The 22732-nt window shown below is 30.9% G+C and overlaps 1 protein-coding gene and 1 long non-coding RNA gene across 17 annotated transcripts in view; one reads left to right on the top strand and one right to left on the bottom strand.

Annotated features, from left to right (window-relative positions):
- Positions 1 to 22732, bottom strand: part of LOC145297628 (uncharacterized) — a 187892-nt gene that overhangs the window by 16208 nt on the left and 148952 nt on the right. For 13 of the 15 annotated variants that reach the window (XM_080143714.1, XM_080143716.1, XM_080143724.1 and 10 more), the window contains 2 exons: positions 12688 to 15416; positions 8119 to 8267 (listed from right to left, as the gene is read on the bottom strand). In XM_080143714.1, the coding sequence (XP_079999840.1) occupies positions 8119 to 8267; positions 12688 to 15416 (2878 nt within the window). The remainder of the gene's footprint in view (positions 1 to 8118; positions 8268 to 12687; positions 15417 to 22732) is intronic. The other 2 variants (XM_080143715.1, XM_080143718.1) reach the window with 1 other exon arrangement.
- The window catches only part of LOC145297629 (uncharacterized), a 178008-nt gene that overhangs the window by 64416 nt on the left and 90860 nt on the right, over positions 1 to 22732 (top strand). For both annotated transcript variants that reach the window (XR_013870290.1, XR_013870289.1), the window contains exon 2: positions 10282 to 10451. This is a non-coding gene — a long non-coding RNA (uncharacterized LOC145297629). The remainder of the gene's footprint in view (positions 1 to 10281; positions 10452 to 22732) is intronic.

The raw sequence follows: 22732 nt of genomic DNA, 5'->3' as shown, positions 1-22732 counted from the left end.
TATGAAAATAAAAATTAACCTTTATATGAAAAGATTTCATTAGCTTAAAAATCATTTAGCACTTCAAGAAAACAGTTTATAGTTAACATTTTAACATTTGTAACTATCATAATTCATTTATTTAAATAAAACCAATTTTAAGCACTATTATTGAAACATTAATAAATAATGAATGACATTTTGTAAATTGCTGTAATTTCATGGGAAAGAAATTAGTAAACCAACTTTAAATTATTCATTGTCCAATACATAAAAGTTAGGCATTTCTTTAATTTTGTAAAAATCAGTTTCACAAATATTTCTATTTCCAGGTTCACTAGATTTTAGCAAATTTTCCATAGAAATTAAACTTTACATTCAATAATAAATGTTTCAAAAAGTATGATTACAATGTCAAAGTGTCCTGGAAAAAGCATTTTATATGTGTGAGCATTTTGTATAAAATAAAAAGCTTTAAAAGAGGACAGAAAACATTAGAAATGTTATGAATTAAGTTCTTAAATTAATGTTAGATCAGTTAACTAAAATGTAAACAATTCTTACAAGTTTACAATTAGTTTGCAATAGATTTCTTTGAGTAAAATGTTTCAATTTTATCATCGTGCAAAGAAATTTAAGAATCAATTTTTTTTTTATTTTACACCGTGTATCAAATTATTAACGAGTTTACATTTTTTAAATATTTAAGGAACGAGTGAATAAAAATCCATGAAACTTTGAGGAAGTGCTTACGATACTATTCAGCTACTCCAATCCGAAAATAAAAGTATTTAAAGCAGTATTAGCGAAACTATGGCAGAAGATAGTATTATCTGTCGATTTCAGTGTGTCAAGTTATTAACGAGGTTGAGAAAAAAAAACACAATATACCCATAACTTGTTTATTGAAATAATATTCAAACATTACATAAACTAGGAAAAATCCTTAGAACACAATAACTACATAGCAATTTATACGTTGACATAATTAGTAGGGCATATGCGATCCTTTTTATGAATGACTTGTAAAAGATGTTGGTCTACAGAATTGGTCAAATTTGTGATTTCATCAACAGTTATTCATCGCGATACCTCTTGGAGAGCATCCCACAACTCATCTTTGCTCTTAAATTGGCATCCACTTGCATAGAGGCGTCGTTTCATGATACTCCAAAGGTTCCCAATTGGGTTCAAATCTGGTGAATTTGCCGGCCACTCTGTCTTCCGTCACCTAGAGAACCCCAGTTATTACGAATACTCTTTGCTTTTGTTTGCTGCATGCGAAGGAGCATTATCCTGCATAAAAATAATGGTTCTTCTGAATGTCAACCTTTGATTCTTCAGCCATGGTCCAAAGTGCTTCTTCAGAAAAGATATGTAAGCATTTGACGTAATTTTTACGCCTTCTTGGACTCTCCATGGGCCAACTAAAGTACCTCCGATAATTCCAGACCAAATCATTATCCCACCACCACCTTGTTGGCACCTTAAACGCTGATGACGATGTCATCCATCTAGGACCCATCCCTTGCTCCAGCCACCTGGGTCATCAAGAGTGACATGCACTTCATCCGTGAACAAAACTTTGGAAAAATCCGTTTTCATGTTGTCCTCTGCCCATTTCAATCGATTTTGTATGTGATGTTGCTTTAATGGAGGCTTTGTCACAGGCTTAACATTTTGCCACTTATTCAGAAGGTGACATCGAGTACTTTTTGAGACATTCTTTAATCCGGCTTGCTCAAAGACTTCTCGACTTGTCTGCCCAAGGTACCTAACAACTTCACGATTAATTTGGAGTAGAGAACGGCGTGAAACAACTCTAGATTTACCTTTATCAACTCTCTTACGTACCTTTGTAGGGTTCTTGACAAAGTTATTCACAGTTTGATGGTACCTTTCTATCATTTATGATATTTCGAGCATAGTTTTAACTTTTGCTAACTATTCTGCAATAGGACTTGTTTTAGAACTACTCAGTCCACCATTATGACCCATTTTAGTGACGAAACAAACTGCCTTGTTAATAATTTGACACACCTTAAATACCATTGATTCAGCAATTATAATGGCAAGTTGTTTACATTGCACGGAACAGTACGAAAGTTTCACAGTATGTGCAGCTCAGCATTGCCAACGTTTCCAGAGCTTTTGATACAAAACTACCTGTAAGTTTCTGAAACTGTTAAAAAAAAATGTTATCTCGTTAATAATTTGACACGCAATATATTCTATTTTTGGCATACAATGTGAAATTTCTGCACATTATTTTCTCACACTTTTCCAAAATACCATGTATGGATTTAGAAAAGAAAAAAAATCATATTGATTATTCAAATGATCAAAATTCAATAATATTTAACATGATGACAACTGACCATGCTTGATGAAAAATAGTGAAACATCTAACAGGAAATGGTATCATTACAACATTTAGTTCTGCATGAGAAAAATCCAAAGTTTCAATCAATTTGAAACCAACAAATCAGATAAACAATTATAACTGATCTGCACATTGTTTGAAAGCAAGCAAATTAAGTTAAATTGAAGCTAAACTAACAAAACTTTTAAGTAGACAAAAGAAAAAACAGAAACAGATAAAACAAAGAAAGAAGAAAAACATTTTTTTAGAATCCAACCTAATAATAAAAATAAAACTATAGGAAAATCTTCATGATGTACATATCTGTCACAGAACACAAATGTCATATTCTAAAAATCACATAAATTGATGAAGTAGTTTTATTTTTATAAAAAAAAATAATTTTTATGCAATTAGTGGGAATTTGTCGAATATAAATCTAGTAACTATGAATTATTGTTGAGTTGTCTTCCATTGTTTCTTGACAGTGTTTTTCAGAATGATAGGCGAGACAGTCACTTCTCAGATACTCAATTTTATTTTATTAATTAAAAATAAAACTACTTAATACATGTACTTTTTGGAATATGACATCTTCATTCTGTGATGAGTACATACACCATAAAAAATTTTTCTGTATTTTCGTTTTGTAAATAGGTTGAACACTAAATAAGAACCAAGAAAGCAAAACAAAGAAAAAAGTAAGGGACAACATAACAATAAAACCATGCAGAAGTTATATTTCTATCTGAGTAACATTAATAGAAGAACACTATAAATATCTCGAGCCAAAAAGCCACACACCTACCTTTCTCCACTGTAACGATTAATAGGAATCAACATGCAAGGATTGAGAAGAGTATTTAGACTTTAATGATTCTTTTTTTTAACTGGATTAGTCAGAGATAAGAAAGGTTAGTACATTGGCAGAGGAATAAAAACATTTACCAATAAACTCTTGAAGAAAACTCAAGATAGGTATCAAAATCCTTTACTTTCAAGAAAATACTCTGGGAAAAAAACATCCCATTAAATTTTCATTGAAAACTTTTATTTCAGCTTTAAAACACCAACTATTTAAAATTGAATCTTTTTCTCTGAATATTATTGTATACAAGAATTATGAAAGAAGATCGTTAAAATAAACACAAAAAAAGAAACTATCTTCAAAAACAGAATTATAATTCCTAGTGAACCTTTGCACAGAAATATATGCTAACGTCAATTTAATTTGATCATTCCATATAAACTTACAAATCTAAGAAACTTAATACCATTAAAGATTGAAAGGAAGTTTCATTACAGGGAAGCAGTAAACAAGCTAATTTTTCATACCTTTATTAGTTTAGTAGAGTTTAATCTGCACTGAATAACCCACTCCTACATCTGTGGCCCAATTCTATGTTGTTAAGTAATTAAATATATCTTTTATCTGAGAGTGATCCAAATTTTTTCATTATATTAAAACGTGTTATTATGCTACTGTTTTTTAACAAGAAAAGTTTATATGATATTCAAACAAAAATTCACTTATAATTTAAACAGGAATAATTGTAAAGCATATATCGAAAGAGAAATGTTTATTTCAGAGTTTGGCTCATATAGAAATCAATATGTTGACAGAAAATTCAAATTAGTTTCAATAACGAATTACACTATTCAAACTTTGTTCAAATTACATCTGGAGTTACTAGGATACAATTATTGATTTTAATTATCATTTAGCAATCATGCAACTGAAAAAAAAAAAACCGAATAAAAGTAAAACCTATACTAAGCTTAAATTTTTTTTCTTTAATAAAATTTTATGAGAAATCCAATGCATGTATTATTTTTGTATTAGGGCTTTATTTTTTAATATTTTTTTTAACAAAAAATATTGTGGTGGCTTTATTCTTACTGTACATTCATAAATAGTTTTTTTAGAGATTAATAAATTAAAATGGTCATATGGGGTTCAGTGCTTGGAGCATAAATACACAGAGTTATTACTTCCTGGGCAATATCAGTGGATGCCAGCTAGTCATATATATAATATAAACCATTTAATTTGAATATCTAGGACAGATTCTATAAACTAATCTATATAATTAAGTTAATGTATGCAAAATTAAGGAAACGAACATATGAACTTATGGAATAAGCTATAAAATCACATGTTCTTTATTCAGATTTTCATCTTGAAAATTGAAGAGCTCTTTTGATTTTTGTTCTGTTTCATTTTATTTTGTATATATCCTCACCTGAGGATACCTAAATATGTCTCGGATACTCATTAAATTTGATTTTATTAATTAAAAATAAAATTACTTGATCAATTTATGTTATTTTGGGGATATATCTTTATTCCGTGATGAGTACATACATCATAAAGATTTTTCTGTATTTTTGTTTTTTAATTAGGTTGAATTTTGTGTAACAAAGTATGCTTTTATAAATAAAAGAATATTTCAAAAACAAAACAAATATACAGCTCTACTTTTTACTGAGCACTATTAAACGAATATTGTAAGGTTCACTGAATTGACTGTACAGCATCTGACCAAAATTACACCTGGAATATACGCAAGTGATTGAAAGAAATAGAGAGTATGTTCCTCAGTAAAACATTATTTCTTAAATCATCACATTGAATTTATTTAAAGAAAAAGTGAAGTAAATTAATAAATAAAAATTATCCTTAGAAAAATGCCTAATTTATTATTATTTTTTAATTTTTTTTTTACAAATAGATAAGTTAATCACTGAGCAAAAAGAAAAAAACGCTTTAACTGTAAAAGAGGAACACTTTATACTACATAGTGTCAACCCAAATATATGAAAATTAAAATTTAAAAAAATAGAGATATTTTTTAAATTATTAAAATCCATTTTCTGTTAATGATTGAAATTTCATTTAGAAATATTAAACTTAAAATTAAATTAGAAATGGAGGTATTTGCAAAATTATTAAAAACAGATTAGTTTAAATACATGAAAGTAATCGAACTTGATTGTCAATGTTGCAAATAGTCACTTGAAATTTATGGTGCAATTTAATTTATGTTTCTTAATTTCTATCATTTAAAGACCGGAAATCCTTGTCTGCTTCATACAATTCATTGTATCATGTTGACAAATTGTTTTTACTGCCTCAGTTGGTGTATGTTCCACAAAAATTAAAAATGAATAAATAACCAGTATTTTAGAGAATGGACAACAGAGTTTAAAAAGAAGTGTTCTTTTAGATATCATTTAGATAAGAACAAAATGAAAGGTAAAATCTATAGAAATAAACACTTATGTACTGTCATTAGATGTGTTATGAATGTGATTTAAAAAAAAATCAAATCAAATTCCTACAATAGTTCAAGTGAATTAAATAACATATACCTTAAATAAATGTATGGACTATTTAGAATACTAACCATATAAATTATAACCTCAGTTTCTACCTATACATACATGCACACACAAACAGAAAAACATACATTTAGCATTCTTTTGTGAAAGTATAAATTTCTGTGGCCCATAATGTTATAACAAATTGAATAATGCAATATTGCAAATAACTTAAAACATGTAAACGAAGCAAGTTTCATAACAGGTGTATAATGATACAATAATACATATGCACAGTATAAACTATAATTAATACTAGGTAATTTTATGAAGTATATTATTCATTTATGTAAATATGTAATAAGCTTGTCATGTATAATACATATATTTTTAGTCTTGTATTAGAGTTGCATAACATCCTATAAGCTAGAACTAATCACCAATATTAAGCAAAACATACACACATGCTGACCAATTCAAGAAGGCAATTTGATTTCTTATTTAATTGTTTTTTTTTAATAGTAACTCATCCTCATGATTTTGTGAATGGTAAAATTGAATATGAATAAATGTTTATATTATTAAAGTAATTGCATTAGACAGGTCAATAAATAGAATGCTAGATAATGCATAAAAAATTGTAATGAAATGTTAAATATTAATATTAACCATTTTTTTCTAAAATAGGATAACATCTGCTTCAAATTGCCGCACATCTGAATTAGTATTGCAAGTAGTTTTTAAACACCTTATCAAGTACATTAATATTTGCTTTGCACATCAGAAATGCAACAGAAAAAATAGGATATATTGATTACTTTCAATATAATGTACATTTTACTGAGGTTTGAGCTACTTAATTTTTCAGAGCATCAAGTAATCAAATTGAAAAATCATCAACTGATTTTAACCCAACCTGGTATCTAGTCTTCTGGTGGATATACTTCTAATGCAAGTGGTGTTAAAGTTGGAGCAGAAATTATGTTGAAGTCTTAGTGTTTGGTTGTTTTGTTTTACAGCATATCAACCCTTTTCAGGTCATTTAATTCCGTATCCAGTAATTTTAAAAAACATTTTTGTGCTTCAAGTTCTTTATATCTTCATATATTTAATCATAGAGATCGGTTTGGTTGCTTTGTTTTACAGCATATCAACCCTTTTCAGGTCATTTAATGCCGTATCCAGTAATTTTAAAAAACATTTTTGTGCTTCAAGTTCTTTATATCTTCATATATTTAATCATAGAGATCGGTTTGGTTGCTTTGTTTTACACCACATCAACCCTTTTCGGGTATATAATACCGAATTTGATCATTTTCATAAAAGTTTTTATGATTCAAGATCTTTATATCTTCAAATATTTATTCATGGTGTTTGCTTTAGTAACTTGTAGAAGAAAATTTTTGTTTTTGATTTTGACTTTGCGGAACATGATCGAGTTTAATAAAGGAAAAGGAAAATAAACAATAATATCAATGTTTGGTGCATTTTGACTAAAAATCATTGCCTAGTATTTTTCCCCAATTTTATTAACAAAAATATAAAGCCAATATATATCCATTTTAGCGTTATCTGGCAAAATTTCATAATACTTGAATAATACTTAGATACTAAGCTCTATATAATCATCAATTTGTAAATATATTAAGAAATACTAAAGAAACTTCAGTGTTGAAATTTATAAAATACTAATTTCCAAATATCTGTTCGTTAGTAGTGAAATGTTATTATTATTCAATGAAATTAAAAATCAAACTGAAATAAACATTTTTAATGCTTTTAATAATTGAGTAATAACAGCTCCACTAAATTTATTTTATGGAAAAAATTCCCTTAATATTTTTGAAGCTATAGAAAATATTAAATCAAAAATTGTTGTCAAGAATTAAAAATGGTTTGCATCAAATGGATAAATGTATTTAGAAAAAAAAAGCTTAGAATAAAATATCCATCACGCTATATTAATGAGATAATTGTCATTAATTTTAAATAAACAGCATTTAAATGTGATTTTAAAATCTGTGTTAATGAAAATTAAGTAAGTTGTTAATATTTTAAATTCCAATAAAAAAAAAAATAGACACTTTCATAGAGTTACCAAGTTTACAAGATACACATAAGGTTTAAAGTACTGTGGTATATTATGACACCGATAATTACAAAAAGAATTAATATTCCAGTTAATGATCAATCTCCATATAGCTCTAGTTTGCATTTAAAATGCAAACTAGAGAAAAATTTCTTGTGAAATAATGCAAATGATCAAATTGGGAGGGGAAACATATCTTTTGAAATTAAATTCTAATCAACAAGTACAGGCCACAGTTTTAAACAAAGAAAAGCAAAAATAAAAAAAAAATGAATAAATAAAAATAAATTAAACAATGTTGAGCATTTCTAGACTGAAAGGGATGCACATTTTTTTTTTCAAACAATGAAAAAAAAACAATACTTACCTTCATGGAAATCCATATGTCGGTTGATATCTGAGAATGACAGGAAATCCTTGCCACAAAAAATGCACCTGTACACTGCTCGTCCATCAGGCAGTAATGTAGGCTTGCAAACCTTTTCTCTGTCAACGGGAGAATTCACAATATGTAACCTGGAAAAGGTATCAAGATATTAGGCCAGAAAAACATTCTGTTTCTGGCCTACAACATCTAGACAACTTGATACATATTTAAAAAGTGTAGGAGAAGGAAAAGGGAAATTTAATGGGAATTCTAATTCCATAGATTTGAGCAGAAGATTTCTTGAATAAAACTATTAGGAAAAAAAAATGTTTTCGTTGAGCCGTTAAGCCAGAATTATATTTAAGAGAGATTTTATTCAAAGATTATTAATATTCTTGAATGAAGTAATCAACTTCTAGAAATAAGTTTTATAGTCAAAAACTCTGAAATCATTTAAGGAAATTATTTAGTGAAGTGACCCTCTTTTTTATAATTATAGCAGATAATTTCTTAATGTGGACACTTATTACTAGGGTGTCTATAGTCTTAGTAAAGAATGCATTTGGTTGCTGCTGATGTCAGAGAGTTCTTCTCTCTTTGACTTGTTTCTTTCTAAGAAATAATGCATTTATCCTATACTAGCAAGGAGACACAATGTTGCTCGGGATTGAATGAGGATCAAAAAATGTTCCAAACTTCCAATTATTATTTTATTGTTATTGAAACTGGTGAAATTGCCCATTTTTCAATCAAATCGATTGCTTAGTCAAAGACCCACTGCAATGCATTGGAAGGAAGCTTCACATGTCTCCATGCAGTGTCTTAGTCCACAATACATCGTAGTCTATATTGTTTTGTAGAGTACCTACTGATGATTTTATAAAATTATTTTTATATAATGGCTTGAATTTAAGTTTAAAATACAACAGTCAAGTATCATGGTTCAATTGTTCTCTAAGCAGAAACATTTCAAATGTTCCCCGATCTTATCAAAGAACCTACTGTTGATTTTATACACCAGGCCCCTCTGCTTGTGTGGTGATAAAATTTCTAAAATACAATTGTGATGTTAGGCTGTATAAGAATCGAACTGTTCCTTTTTTCATTGTTGATTTTCAATACTTATCAGAGGCATTTCAGATTACAGAACTTATCTAAGAACACTCTCAAACACATCAAATAAATTTGTGTCAAATTTCAAACACACTGACCCAGCCATTTCAGAGCTCATACAGAATGATGAACTCACACAGACACACAATGTTCCTTTTATATATAAGTAGAGATTCCAATACAGACAATGATAATGTGCATATCAGAAAAACAGCCATTTCTACACATCATGCTTGCCTATACAAGTCTTGTTAATGTATTATACAACTCCAAAATTATCCAATCAGGATAATTTATATTCTTTGTAAGTTTTTTCATATTTTCCCATCAACTAAGACAGCTTTCTACAGATTATAAATGTATATCATAAATGAGCAATTACATAATAACCTATGCTATTTGGGGGTATCAAAAATTACACATTTTGTCAGTTCAAGAAATTTGTTCTATTCAACAGAAGAAAATAATTAAAAAAACTTGAAAAGAACGTTTTCATTAATTCAAGGCAGAAACAAGTGTTTATTAATATTGATTAGAGTTACTTCCCTTCCACCTTTCTGTGCAAGAATATTGTTTTAATAGATTATCTATTATCTCCTATTATATAAACGGCAAAATGTGCGTTAGTATGTGTGTGCCTGTGTGCTTATTTGTCTCCCAAAAACATTTATCAACATGAAAAATATATACTAATGAGAACAAAGTGTAAAATCAAAAAATAACATAATAAATGTTTGAAATGATTCTTTTTGAAACATTGATTTAAGTCTAGTAATAATTTCAGTATATCAAATTGAAAAGATAATTTTAAAATTATGAATGGTCTATTTTTAAACTCAAATAAGAATAAACATTAAAAGTAAAAAATTGTGGAGAAAATTATTAGATTTCAGTGTAAATTTTATTAAATGTAATTGGAAAATTGTTATTCTTAAAAACACTAAAAATCTGTGTACAAAAAAAGAATATTATTGTCATTTCTGTTATTGATAGAATTGAAAATGGAGTTTGATTAAGTGCCTATAAAAGAATACTTTGTATACATTGCAGATTGCAGCTTTGATCTAGTAAATCTCAAGAAAACAGCTAAACCAATGGAATTTGCATGTATAAACTGGAAAAATTGGCTTGGTATAGTGCTCCTAGGCATGGATAATAAAGTGTCCAAGCTGAGTTCAACATCCATCATGCTTACATTCAGACTAATACTCTTTCAAAAGGTATGGATTCCCTATTTTCTCCTAGTTATGTATTAAATAGTACGACTAACATAGTTTTATGATTATTCATATATCTGGAGGCGGGTTTGACTCTACCCAAGATATGCTGCATGGCATAATATCAACAATTCACTGGAGGCTATGGAATAAGATTAGGAAACATATAAATCTGAAATTTTGCAAATGACCATTTTCATAATCCAGACAGCAGATTGGTACAGTACTTTATTAAAATATTTGTTGCTTAATTAAGTTATTAATAATATGCAAATATAATACTTAATATAAAAACTCAATATAAAAACTTAAATAATTTCATAAATTGAATCTACAACTGTAAATTAAAGCATTTTACAGAGACATTCTACACAACAAATAGAATGGAATGACAAAAATAAAGAAAAATCTTTATGTATGATACACATACTTATAATGGAAAAATATATACACCAAAAACTTTAATTGATCAAATAGTTTTATTTTTATAAAAAAAAATAATTTTTAAGGGATTAATTAGAATTAGTAGGCATTACAATGATGCATAAGACTGATTTTTAATTCTATTTCTAAATAGTGTATTAAGGAGGAATTATGATGAATCTGTGTTTTTCCAATGCCCCCCCCCTCTATTCAAAATAACTTTCTAAAATCTTACAAATATTTGTAATTATCACCCTTGTTCTGTAAAATGTTGTCGAGATTGTTGATCGTCATTTAGTCATAAAATTTCATTTTCTTTTTTAACATATAAATACTTGATTAATTTACATAGTTTTTGATGAGCAATATTTTCTTTCCGTCATGAGTATGTACGCCATAAATATTTTTCTTTATTTTTAATATTTTGTTTTTTTTCATGGGGGTAGGGGAGTTATGAACTTGCACCATGAATTGTGTTCATAAAATTTTCAATAGTAATTCTCTAGTATTTAAAGAAAAAAGTTAATAAACATTCATTACTATATCTTATGTAAATAGAGATTTTGTTCATTCATTTGTCAGTCACAATTTTTTAAAACATAAAAAATACATTGTGGAATTTATCTCATTATAGAATATCAGAAATTTTAGCTACTTTTATAAGTGGAAAGTATTGCAATAATAGTAAATAATAAAATCCCAAGAAATAAAGTGGATGACAAGAAACTGAAACTTTGAGATCTTAGGTCTGAGGTTCTACCAACTGAACTATCTGGACTTTCTTATAAATAAAGCTTAAAACATTACTTTAACAAAATAATTATAGCTTTGGTGTCATGTCATAGATTTATGATTTACATCAGGTTTCAAAACACAAATTCAAACATAAGTGATACTAAAAAATAAATGAATGGATAAACATTATCAATAGCATTGGAAATTATTTTGATAGTCCAAAACAATTAATTTTGCTTTATAACTATGTATTGTATGTATTTTTTTTTCACAATCATATAATCTACTCAACCTAGCAAAAATATGTTTCCTCTGGTCGTATATTTTTGCTAGTCCAACAATACAAATAAAAGACATTCTGAGATAGGTCAAAGCCTCTTTATGGGAGTCTTTATTGATTGGTTTATCAGTTACATTTAAGTTAAATAACATTTTGTCACTCTGTCATGTATAAGTTTGAAATAGCATTTTTAAAAAGCATCCTCTCTCATCTATATGATACTCTGTCCATAAATTGATAAGTCTGTCATGCTTGAGTTTGAAATAGCATTTTTAAAAGCATCCCCTCATTTCGACGAGACTTTGTCTGTTAATTAGTAAGTCTGTCATGCTTAAGTTTGAAATAGAATTTTCATTACTAAAAATGCTGACTGAATGAACATATCTTAAGAAAATACATTCTTATTTACTTCAGGAGTGTAAAATGTCAGAGTGAGGGGTGTCAAGTTTTCGGGAGGGTCAAATGGTGAGTTAATACTGTCTTACAGAGGCCAGCTAATATTGGTTGCATGTAAACCATGTTTTTTTAAATACTAATGAGTTCCCACTTATCAAGGCTAAAAACAACTTGAGGATAATGGTTAATGATATTGTCAGTTGAATGATGAAGTATAGTCCAATATTGCTGAGACAGAGTAGCTGTATTATCTCAGAAGATGTCCTTATAATATGTCTCTACTATTCAACAAGGTGGAATAATGTATTTGAATTTATAAAAATTAAATAATTTTGACAAAACGACCTTTGTATTTATGAAAATGAAGCAAGAATGGTTGATAAATGAAACAAAAATATAACTTACCTGGAGTGTGTTCTAGATAATGATGTCAGCTTCCGTCCATCAGCCAGAATGGTATTGCGAATACTATCTGGAGAGTGTGGAGAATGCCACTGTACTCGTGGGAGTCCAACCAGAGTATCCTCAGGAGATGGACACTGAGATGTTCCAGTAAGGGAAGTTGTTGAGGAAGCCAAAGAAAGAGATTCTGCAGAAAGACCTAATGGAATATTGACAATTGATGACCCGGTCAGAGCCTGAGAGACGGCTGGACTTAGCAACTGGGAGGCAGCCAGGAAGGAAGCGGCTGCCTGAGCAGGTAAAGTCGGTGTTCCCAAAACCATAGAGTTACATGTAATTGGTCCCAATGCGGACATACTCGAAAGCATGTTGCTCTGGGGTATGCTACTCAATAAACTCTGTCCCAAATGGGAAGTGGACATAACCATCTCTGGCTCGCTGTTTACAACAACTGGCTGTGTTCCTGCTATGTGTGACGGATGATGAGGAGCAGGTGGATGGGTGGTAGGAGGGTGCATGTGAGCTGCTTGTGGCTGTGGAATAGCTTGTTGTTGATGATGATGATGATGATGTGGTGGTGCTGGTGGTGGTGGTGCTGGTTGTGATTGTTGCGGTTGTGGAAGGTGATGTGGTTGAGAGGCTGGCAGCTGGTTATTCTCAACCTTGTACGTCAGCGATGCTTTTCGTCTAGATTTGAAAAGAGAGCTGTCTTTCTTATTTTGAGGTAACAGGCAGCGTTTCGGGGCAGCAATGATCTCGCCACTGCTTACACAATCCTCGCCATTTTCGGAGGTATTTTCGGACCAGTTGCCCTCAGGAAGTCCATTTGAATGATGTGCATCTATGACCACATCTTCATTTTCGGCTGGGGGTTCGGACGGTAGCACAACTGTCACATCTTCTTTGATGCCTTCCTTTTTCAAGATTTCCTTGGCATTCATTTTCTCTTTTTCTTCCTCCTCCTGCCTCAACTGTTCAGATTCCTGCTCCTTACTGATGTACTGTGCGTTAGCAATGGTACCTGCACCAACCAGACCAACATCAACATGTGAAATATATTTCAAATCTGGATTTTCCCTGCCTAGAAGATGATGATGATGCTGATGGAGATGATTATCATCATTACCCAAGATGCTGCCGCCACCACTGCCGCCGCCACCACCCACTTGAAGCTCATCACGAGAGGTAGAAGTTGTGCCAGCATCAATCATATCGGGCACGCCCATCCTCTGCTGGAGTCGATTTAGGTAACCAAGTCTAATGGAAGACTTCAAGCTAGCTAGGATCGCCCGTTTCCTTACTTTCCGAACGTAGTCCATTGGGTAATTATCACTGTGGAAACGCATAACATGTTGGCGCAAGTTACGATATTCACTAAAGCCCTTGCCACATTCTTTACAATAGCATGGCTTGTAGCCAGTATGGATTCGTTCATGGCGTTGTAATGAGAAGAATCTTGTGAAAGATTTTCTACAATAAAGACAAACATAACAGCCATTCACTTTTTGATAGGGATAAACAAAATCTCTAGGTGGCACATTATTTGAACCTATACTACTAGTACTACTACTACTGTTATTAGTGTTGTTGTTGTTGTTGTTGTTGTTATTGTTGTTGTGGTAAGGATTGGCTGAAGGGGGCTCCACTGGGGGAGTTTCTTTAATAGTGTCATCTTCAGTAGAAGGCTCCTTGAATTCTGGAGTAAATGGTAAACTTTCTTTTGAACCTTCACTTAACTGGGGAGTGTCTTGACTGACAGGGACGGTCTCTTCTAACTGTCCCTCTTGATCTACTTGCACTGAGCTCTTTGGGGGCAGTTTGTGTCGCCTAGAATGACGGAGTAATTGAGTTTTGAATTTGAAGTTTGCACCACACACAGAACATTGATAGGTTACTAGGTGCCGTTCGTAATGCAGAGATAAATGACACTGAAGTTTGCTGAGGTAATTGAAAATCTTGCCGCACAGGTAACACTTGTAGAGGGACGTTTTACTGCCACTACTTTGATTGATTCCATCAATTCGTGTTGCAATTACAGTCTCATTTTTTATACTAATACGATTTTTGGTGAACTGGGCTTCAGTGGTAATCACAAAGTTGTCTGCAGGCCCGTAAGCTGGAGATATTGATGGTTCTATAGTGTTGTTACCAATACCACACACAGTAGCCGTTGAATTTGTTATGGAAGGTGATGTGCTAACATCAGAGTGGACAAAATAGGTGGAGGGCGGTGGTTGTGATGGTGGAGGCTGTGGATGAAGATGCGGAACTTCCACATTAGACAAGCTTGCTTCAACCATTGCCTCAGAGATCTTTTGATCATTAAGCCCAAGGCCTTTTGCAAGTTCAAGTTCCTCTTTGAAAGTAGAGCAAGATGTCATTGTTTCTATATCATCTTCAGTTGGGTAAGTGTCACTACTTGCAATTGCTGCTTGAAGTGGAAGGGTTTCAGGGGTATCACTGATAGTAGCCATTTCCCCTTCAGACTCACTCCTTTGTAGCAGCTCAGACGATTTATTATTCAAACTTGCTTCCATGGCTGCTGCATCTTGCTCACCCGTTGATGCTCTCTCTTGGAGTTTCTCATGCAAATACAGAGTTTTCATTTGGGCCCGAGTCTTCAAACGAAGGTAGCGCTCTTCTAGGCCTTGGCTAAGTTCTACATTCACACCATGAGCTACTTTTTTGTGATACAGCATACTGCCCTTGGCTTTAAAAGCTTTGCTGCATACCTAAAAAACAAAAAACAATAAGTGACATGTTAAAGCCAATGTTTCATTACATCATCTGGCATTAAAAGATTTTCTCTAGGATTGTTAACAGGAAATAACCAGAGAGTTTGAGGAAATTTTATGTGTTAACTAACAAGCTTTACAATATTATTGATATGTTAGTAAAATAGCCGATAGTAAAAATATACTAAAAAAAAAAAATCACTATGGAAGCAAGCTTATGTTTCCTTTTTTTTTTATATCCTTATGTTCTGCAGTCCTGAACGTGTTGCCTCAGAATTGTGTGAATGAACATGTATCACTGTTACATTTTTGAAGTTCTGTGTTGCTTAACTATCATAATGTTCATAAAGTTTATGCATTCCCTAATTAGCTTAGTAGCTTCTGTCTATTGCTAATGGTTTTATGACCATAGCTTAATAAAGGGAGAGGAGAAGAAACCTGACATTTATTTTAGATTAAAATAATACTAAAGTAAAACATAGAAAACAAGAAACTAGATATTTTGTATTATTTGAATTATTCAAACTACTATTCCCACTCAACTTGAGTGTTATTCTCACAATGTTTCGGTCAGTATAATCTCTGCCCTTCTTCAGGTATATCTTGTTGAACTTGGGAATTTATATGGGATTCTGAATGTAACCCTTTATTTAATTCATGGAAGTAGCATGCTCTCATTCCATTAGCCATGATTGAGCAGAAATTTTAAATAATTCACAATTGTATTCTTAGTATCGCTCACACTGAAGATGATACCATCAACCTTCAGAAGAGTGTCACTTAGAACTGAATTTTACTTAGTACTTTATTTCTTACGCCACTGGTCCTTGTGGACAATTCTAGTGTGAATTTTGTGAATCTTAAACCTATTCTTGTTTCTTTAGATTTACAATCTTACAGATTATTACTATAGATTACTACATATTACTATATATATATATATATATATATATATATATATATATATATTTGCTTTTTTTTTTACTTTTAATGGTGACCTTATCTATTATTTATAATTAACTAGCCTGCCCAGCATTCCCTGGGTGTTTGAAGGAGTTAAGCAAAAAAAAAAAAAAAAAAAAAAAATTGGTAATAGGGAGGCAGGTAGGCTCAAACCTGTGTCACAAAGGCGGAAAAGAAAGTGAAAGAAAATCTGATGTTTTAGCTGATGTCTCCATGACGTGACCGGAAGTCAAAAGCATTGAAATTAACTGGAGTCAATCCAACGGTGATGATTACTTGCTAAAATATCAGCAAAAAGATCGATCCCTCCTTGTATAAATGGTCGCGTTTAGGGTGAAGAAATTAATGTTTTTGGCCAATTTTTCGATATTTGTCGTCTGAGATGTCGAGCTTCAAAATGATACCAATCTTGTTAGGATCCATTGCCTGTGTCGAAAGTTTTTGCGAGACATACATACATACATAATTACATACATACATACATTTAAACAGACAGGTGAGATTTATATTATAGACTAGTGGGGGTGCCCAGCATTGCCTGCGTGTTTGGAGGTTTGTGTTAAGCAAAAAAAATATTGTAGTAGGCAGGCTTGAACCTGAAGCCTTGAGGCGAAGGAGGAAAAGAAAGTGAAAGAAAGTTAGGCCAGGAAGGGAAAGGATTGAAAAGCATCCTAATTTAACGATCAAAAAGTTGGCATGCAAAAAGTGAAAGTGAATGAGTTCACGCAGGCAAAGAAATGAAATCATGCACTTAAGTTTGGCTGTAAGCCAGTTAGGTTTTTAAGAGGGGGAGCTCTGGCAGTGTCTTAATGAATAGCAATTGTCTGATATGAAGGGTATTCTCCACAGTGATCAAAGCTGATCGCCTTTCAAAACATGCTGGCCACGAAGACCAGCGAATTGCTTTTATTTCGATTCAGTTTCGCTTTTATACGAAAAAGCCAAACAAACACGTGAGAGAGTGGAATAGCGGGAATTTTATAAAAGTCGATCAAAATAAATGTAGATATGACATCCCTTCGCAAATTGTAGATATTATGATCTAGGGAGTATATAAAAAGTTCTAAGATATAGTAACCCTCTTGAGATCCCCCCCGCCCCGGAAAAAGCCTTTGCTGGACATACAAAAAACGTGCGCACCCGTTTTGTTTTTTATATATATAGATAGTTCCCACATAAAATTCCATACTAGGTCTGCTTAGTAGGTCATCATCACCCAACAATGAATCCTCATCTCAAAATTTAGAAACATAAGAGACTAGATATTGGTTGACATAATCTCCAAATCAAATACCAGGTTTACAAAATCGCTTGACTGGGAAGAATAGGGAATAATATGGTTATCTGCTGTGTGACAGAGAAAGTAACTAAAGAATTAATCTAAGAGAGAAGTAATAATGTAATTTAAAACACAAGGTGTTCTCAAGTCTTTAGACAATTCAAAAAATTATTCAAATTAAAACTAAATTGAAATTCTTTTAAAATCCTTATGTCTTATCAAGTAAATACTGACGTTTTGTGTTTCCAATTGTCAATATATTTCTTATGAGACCCATTTGTCAAACTAAGAATATCTAAACGATATTTAATTTCTGTCTGTATCCTTAACATAACTATACACGGTTTCAACAGTGCCAATTATTCTTTGCTTGTTTATGTCCTTCACTTTAGAGCAGTGCACAATATCTTTTGGATAGTCGCGCCAGAAAATGTCAGTAGATGTTATCTCCGGCAATGTGGGTCGAGGGACAAGTAAATTAGTCATCCCTTCTTATCTAACAATCTGGGAATTCCTCAATAAAAAATTTAACCTCCAATCTTATTGAAGCTCTGCTCAATTAGAACTCTTTGAGTTGTATCTGTACTTTATTTTTTTATTAGAATCTTAAGGTAAGTATCAACTGGTAATCTTTTCTGAAAATTTTCAGTTTGCGTAATTTTGTTTTATTTGCATTCGGAAATAAACCATACATTAAGTAGGGACTAGGACTAGGACGAGAGAGAGAGAGAGAGAGAGAGAGAGAGAGAGAGAGAGAGAGAGAGAGAGAGAGAGAGAGAGAGAGAGAGAAAAGTAAAAATATCTGTATAGCTACATCCATACTTCCTCCCAAATTAAGAAATTTCAGGACATGACAGGCAATAAATCTCTTTCCAATAAAAAATTGTGATGTTGAGTATCATCCTTATTTACTACTCTCTTAGCAAATAAAAAGTTACATTCAGAGGAATGTAATAAATATTTTTAATTTATTGTTTAGGTGAACAAAATGGGCAGACTCCCCTCCCCCCTCACGCACATACCTAAAAATAAATGTAATTATGAATTCAAAAACTATTGGGGAGATTTTTTATGAAATTTGGAACATAAATATTGATTATAAAGAATGTAATGTGCTTTGTCTTATTTTTTAGATTAATAAACCAGGCAGAACCCATCCTTCAAAAAGAAATCTACCCACAAAATTTACTCCCTAGTCTTTACTGTTGTATGTGGTGTAATCTTTGCTAACTCAGAAAATATCAAATAACCCTACTTGTGTTATAAAATTAAAAATTTCACTATTGCTTGTTGCCAAAGTAACACTTAGAAAGATTTCTTATTGTTGATTTGGAAAAAGAAAATGAATAAAACTAAGATTAGATACAAATTAAAAGATTCTTAATACATGATGATTAGTAAAGACATTTATTCTGAATCTAGTAACATAGTCTTGTGCTTGTAATAGTAAAAGAGAAAAAAAATGAAAACTAATTGGCTGATAAATGATTAACTTTAAAATGCAAGGAGAAGTAATGAATAAGACTCCTTGAATATTAAAAAAATATAATAATTCTTCCCAGCACCCAAAGGAAAAATTGGAAAATATTAAGCTACCCATGAGTTGAGTAAGTGTTTTTCATGTTATTAGAATTGCTTGTCGTGCATATTTCATCTGGAGATGAATGCTTTAGATCATCAGGAGAAGGGGATATAACCTAAATAAAGTACAAATAAGAGAATTGGTAAGAGGAGTGAAATTATATAAATAATTAAAAGAAAAAAAGAAGAGAGAGAGAGAGAGAGAGAGAGAGAGAGAGAGAGAGAGAGCATATTATGACATCACAATGTATTCTGATGTCATAGTAAACACTTTTCTTAATACTACCTATGCTATTCTCACACCACCTCTCTTATGTTAGGCTAACTCTCATATCAGACATTTTGCTAGTATTTGGCCAGGAGTAGAAATGAGAGATTCTTATTGATCAAGGCATTTTTATTTTATTTTTCTGCCAATCCAGAAGGACTCTTTTGAGGAAGCTGGACATTATTCACATTAAACCGACCTTGTGTCACACCCCGCTCACATAAAAACGCAGTAAATACTTATCACAGTTTTAGTAATATATAAATTTAAAGAACAAAAAAAAAAATAGAGCATTCTTAAGTGTATAAGTTATAAAAATAAATAATAAAATATCATAAATTAGAAATCATTTAAATTTACCTACATCATAAAAAAAAATTTAGTTAACTTTGTCAATTATTATATTTGGTTACTAGCTTTTGGTAAACAGTAAAAAAAAAGTTAAACATATAGTTTAATACCAGTTCATCAATTACATACAACAAAGATACCTACTAGAAATCAGCTTTGTAAATACAATCTATTAATAAATGTGATAAAATAACTTATTCTAAAATTAAATATAATATAAAAATATTTGAATTATATCAATACAGAAACCTTACATCCTCATATTACTCAAAAACTGATGGTTTGGATACTGTTCACAGATGTACAACCAAGCGGTTTAAACTAATTGAAGATTCATGATTTAGCTATTGACTTAATAAACACTCACAAAAATTATTAATCATCTTGCCCATAACAACTCAGATTCTTTTAAAGTGCATGTGTCTAACACACATGAACAGATTTACAAAAACCAGCAAACAGGACAGCGCTTATAACTTTCAGAAAAATTTTTCCTGAAATTTGCCGAAACTACAACCTACTGCCCCCCATCTCACTATACACTATTCATTTCCCTGACAACTGTACATTATACTATATAATATGCATACACTTTTGATGAGTTGTAGTACATTTGAGCATTTCATAATGATAATAACTAGCGGGACCTGTGGAAATTCCACAACAGCATTTTTCATATGTAATATATTGCTGCTGGGCATGCTGTGAGCGTTCTGTTCAGCATGAATGAAGGCACAATCATATTATTCTACTTTTTTATTAAAACTGTATCGCCCCCTTACTAAAATAATAACTTTGATATATTTCCTGGGCTGATTATTTCATTCCAAACACACCGGTCAATTAACTCACATTTTATCATTTTTCATAATTATTGAATATGTTACTATGTTTGACAATAATTTTTCATAACTTTGCACCACATTATCGCTCCTCCCTTTACTAAAATATGAAATTTGATATATTTTATTGGATGATTATTTTATAAAAATAACAACTGTCAATTAACTCACATTTCATCATTTTTAATAATTCTTGGATATGGTACTAATTTTGACAATTTTTCATCATTTAAACTCACCATATCGCACACCTTACTAAAATAATAACTTTGATATATTTCCTGGGCTGATTATTTCATTACAAACACACACATCAATCAACTCACATTTCATCATTTTTCGTAATTCTTGGATATGTTACTAATTTCGACAATATTTTTTTCTAATTTAAACCAACGTTGTCGCCCCACCTTACTAAAATAATAACTTTGATACATTTGCCGGGCTGATTATTTCATTACAAACACTAATCAATTAACCTCCATTTCATCATATTTCATAATTCTTGGGTATGTTACTAATTTCGACAATCATTTTTCATAATTTGTACCCAAATTATCGCCCCCTCCTTAATAAAATAATAACTTTGAAATATTGTCTGGGCTTATTATTTTATTACAAACACACTAATGCATGAAATCACATTTAATCATTTTATTAATCCTGTATATGTTACTTATTTCGACAATCATTTTTCATAATTTTAACCCACATTTTCGCCCTTCCCTCTTTACTGAATAATAATTTTGATATATTGTCTAGGCTGATTATTTCCTTACAAACACACCAATCAATTATCTAATATTTCATCATTTTTCGTAATTCTTGGAAATGTTACTAATTTCGACAACAATTTTTCATAATTTAAGCCCTCCTTATCCCCTTCCCCTTTTCCCCTTTACTTATATAATAACTTTGATATATTGTCTAGGCTGATTATTTTATCATAAACACACCAATCAATTAAATCACATTTCGTCATTTTTCGTAATTCTTGGATATGTTACTAATTTCGACAATAATTTTTTATAATTTAAACCATCCTCGTCGCCCTCTCTTACTAAAAAATTACTTTGATATATTGTCTGGGCTGATTATTTCATAAAAAACACAACTATCAATTAACTCGCACTTCATCATTTTTCTTAATTCTTGGATATGTTACTCATTTCGACAATTATTTTTAATATTTTTAACCCACATTATCAACCTGCTACTACTAAAATAATAACTTTGATATATTATCTGGAATGATTATTTCATATCAAACACACCAATCAATTAACTCACATTTTGTCATTTTTCATAATTCTTGGATATGTTACTAATGTCGACAATCATTTTTCATCATTTTAACCCACATCATCACCCCACTTACTAAAATAATAACTTTGATATATTTTCTGGTCTGATTATTTCATTGCAAACACACTAATGCATTAAATAACATATTACATTTTTCATAATTCTTGGATATGTTACTAATTTCGACAATTATTTTTCATAATTAAAACCATCATTATCGCCCTCTCTTACTAACATAATTACTTTGATATATTTCCTGGGCTGATTATTTTATTATAAACACACAATCGATTAACTCACATTTAATCTTTGTTCATAATCCTGAATATGTTACTAATTTCGACAATAATTTTTATTATTAAAAACCCACATTATGCCTCTCCCTCCTACTTATATAATATATTTGATATATTGTCTGGGCTTATTATATCATTACACACACATCAATCAAGTAACTCACATTTCATCATTTTTCATAATTCTTGGATATGTTACTAATTTTGACAATAATTTTCATAACTTTAACCCATTATGTCGCTTCTCCTTACTTAAATAATAACTTTAATATATTGCCTGGGTGGGTTATTTCATTACAAACAAATCAATCAATTCTGTGTATTCTCATAGTATATATGTTTCACCTATCTTATCCAATCCCAGGTGACGCCGCATATTCTGCTAATATATATCATTCACCTATCTCATTCGATCCCAAACTATGCTG

Source organism: Euprymna scolopes, chromosome 18 (genome assembly GCF_053919585.1).
Source record: "Euprymna scolopes isolate OS-2025 chromosome 18, ASM5391958v1, whole genome shotgun sequence".
In the NCBI taxonomy this organism is placed as follows: Eukaryota; Metazoa; Mollusca; class Cephalopoda; order Sepiida; family Sepiolidae; genus Euprymna; species Euprymna scolopes.
Note: the sequence above shows the minus strand (reverse complement) of the source record. Positions and strands in the feature narration are given on the sequence as shown.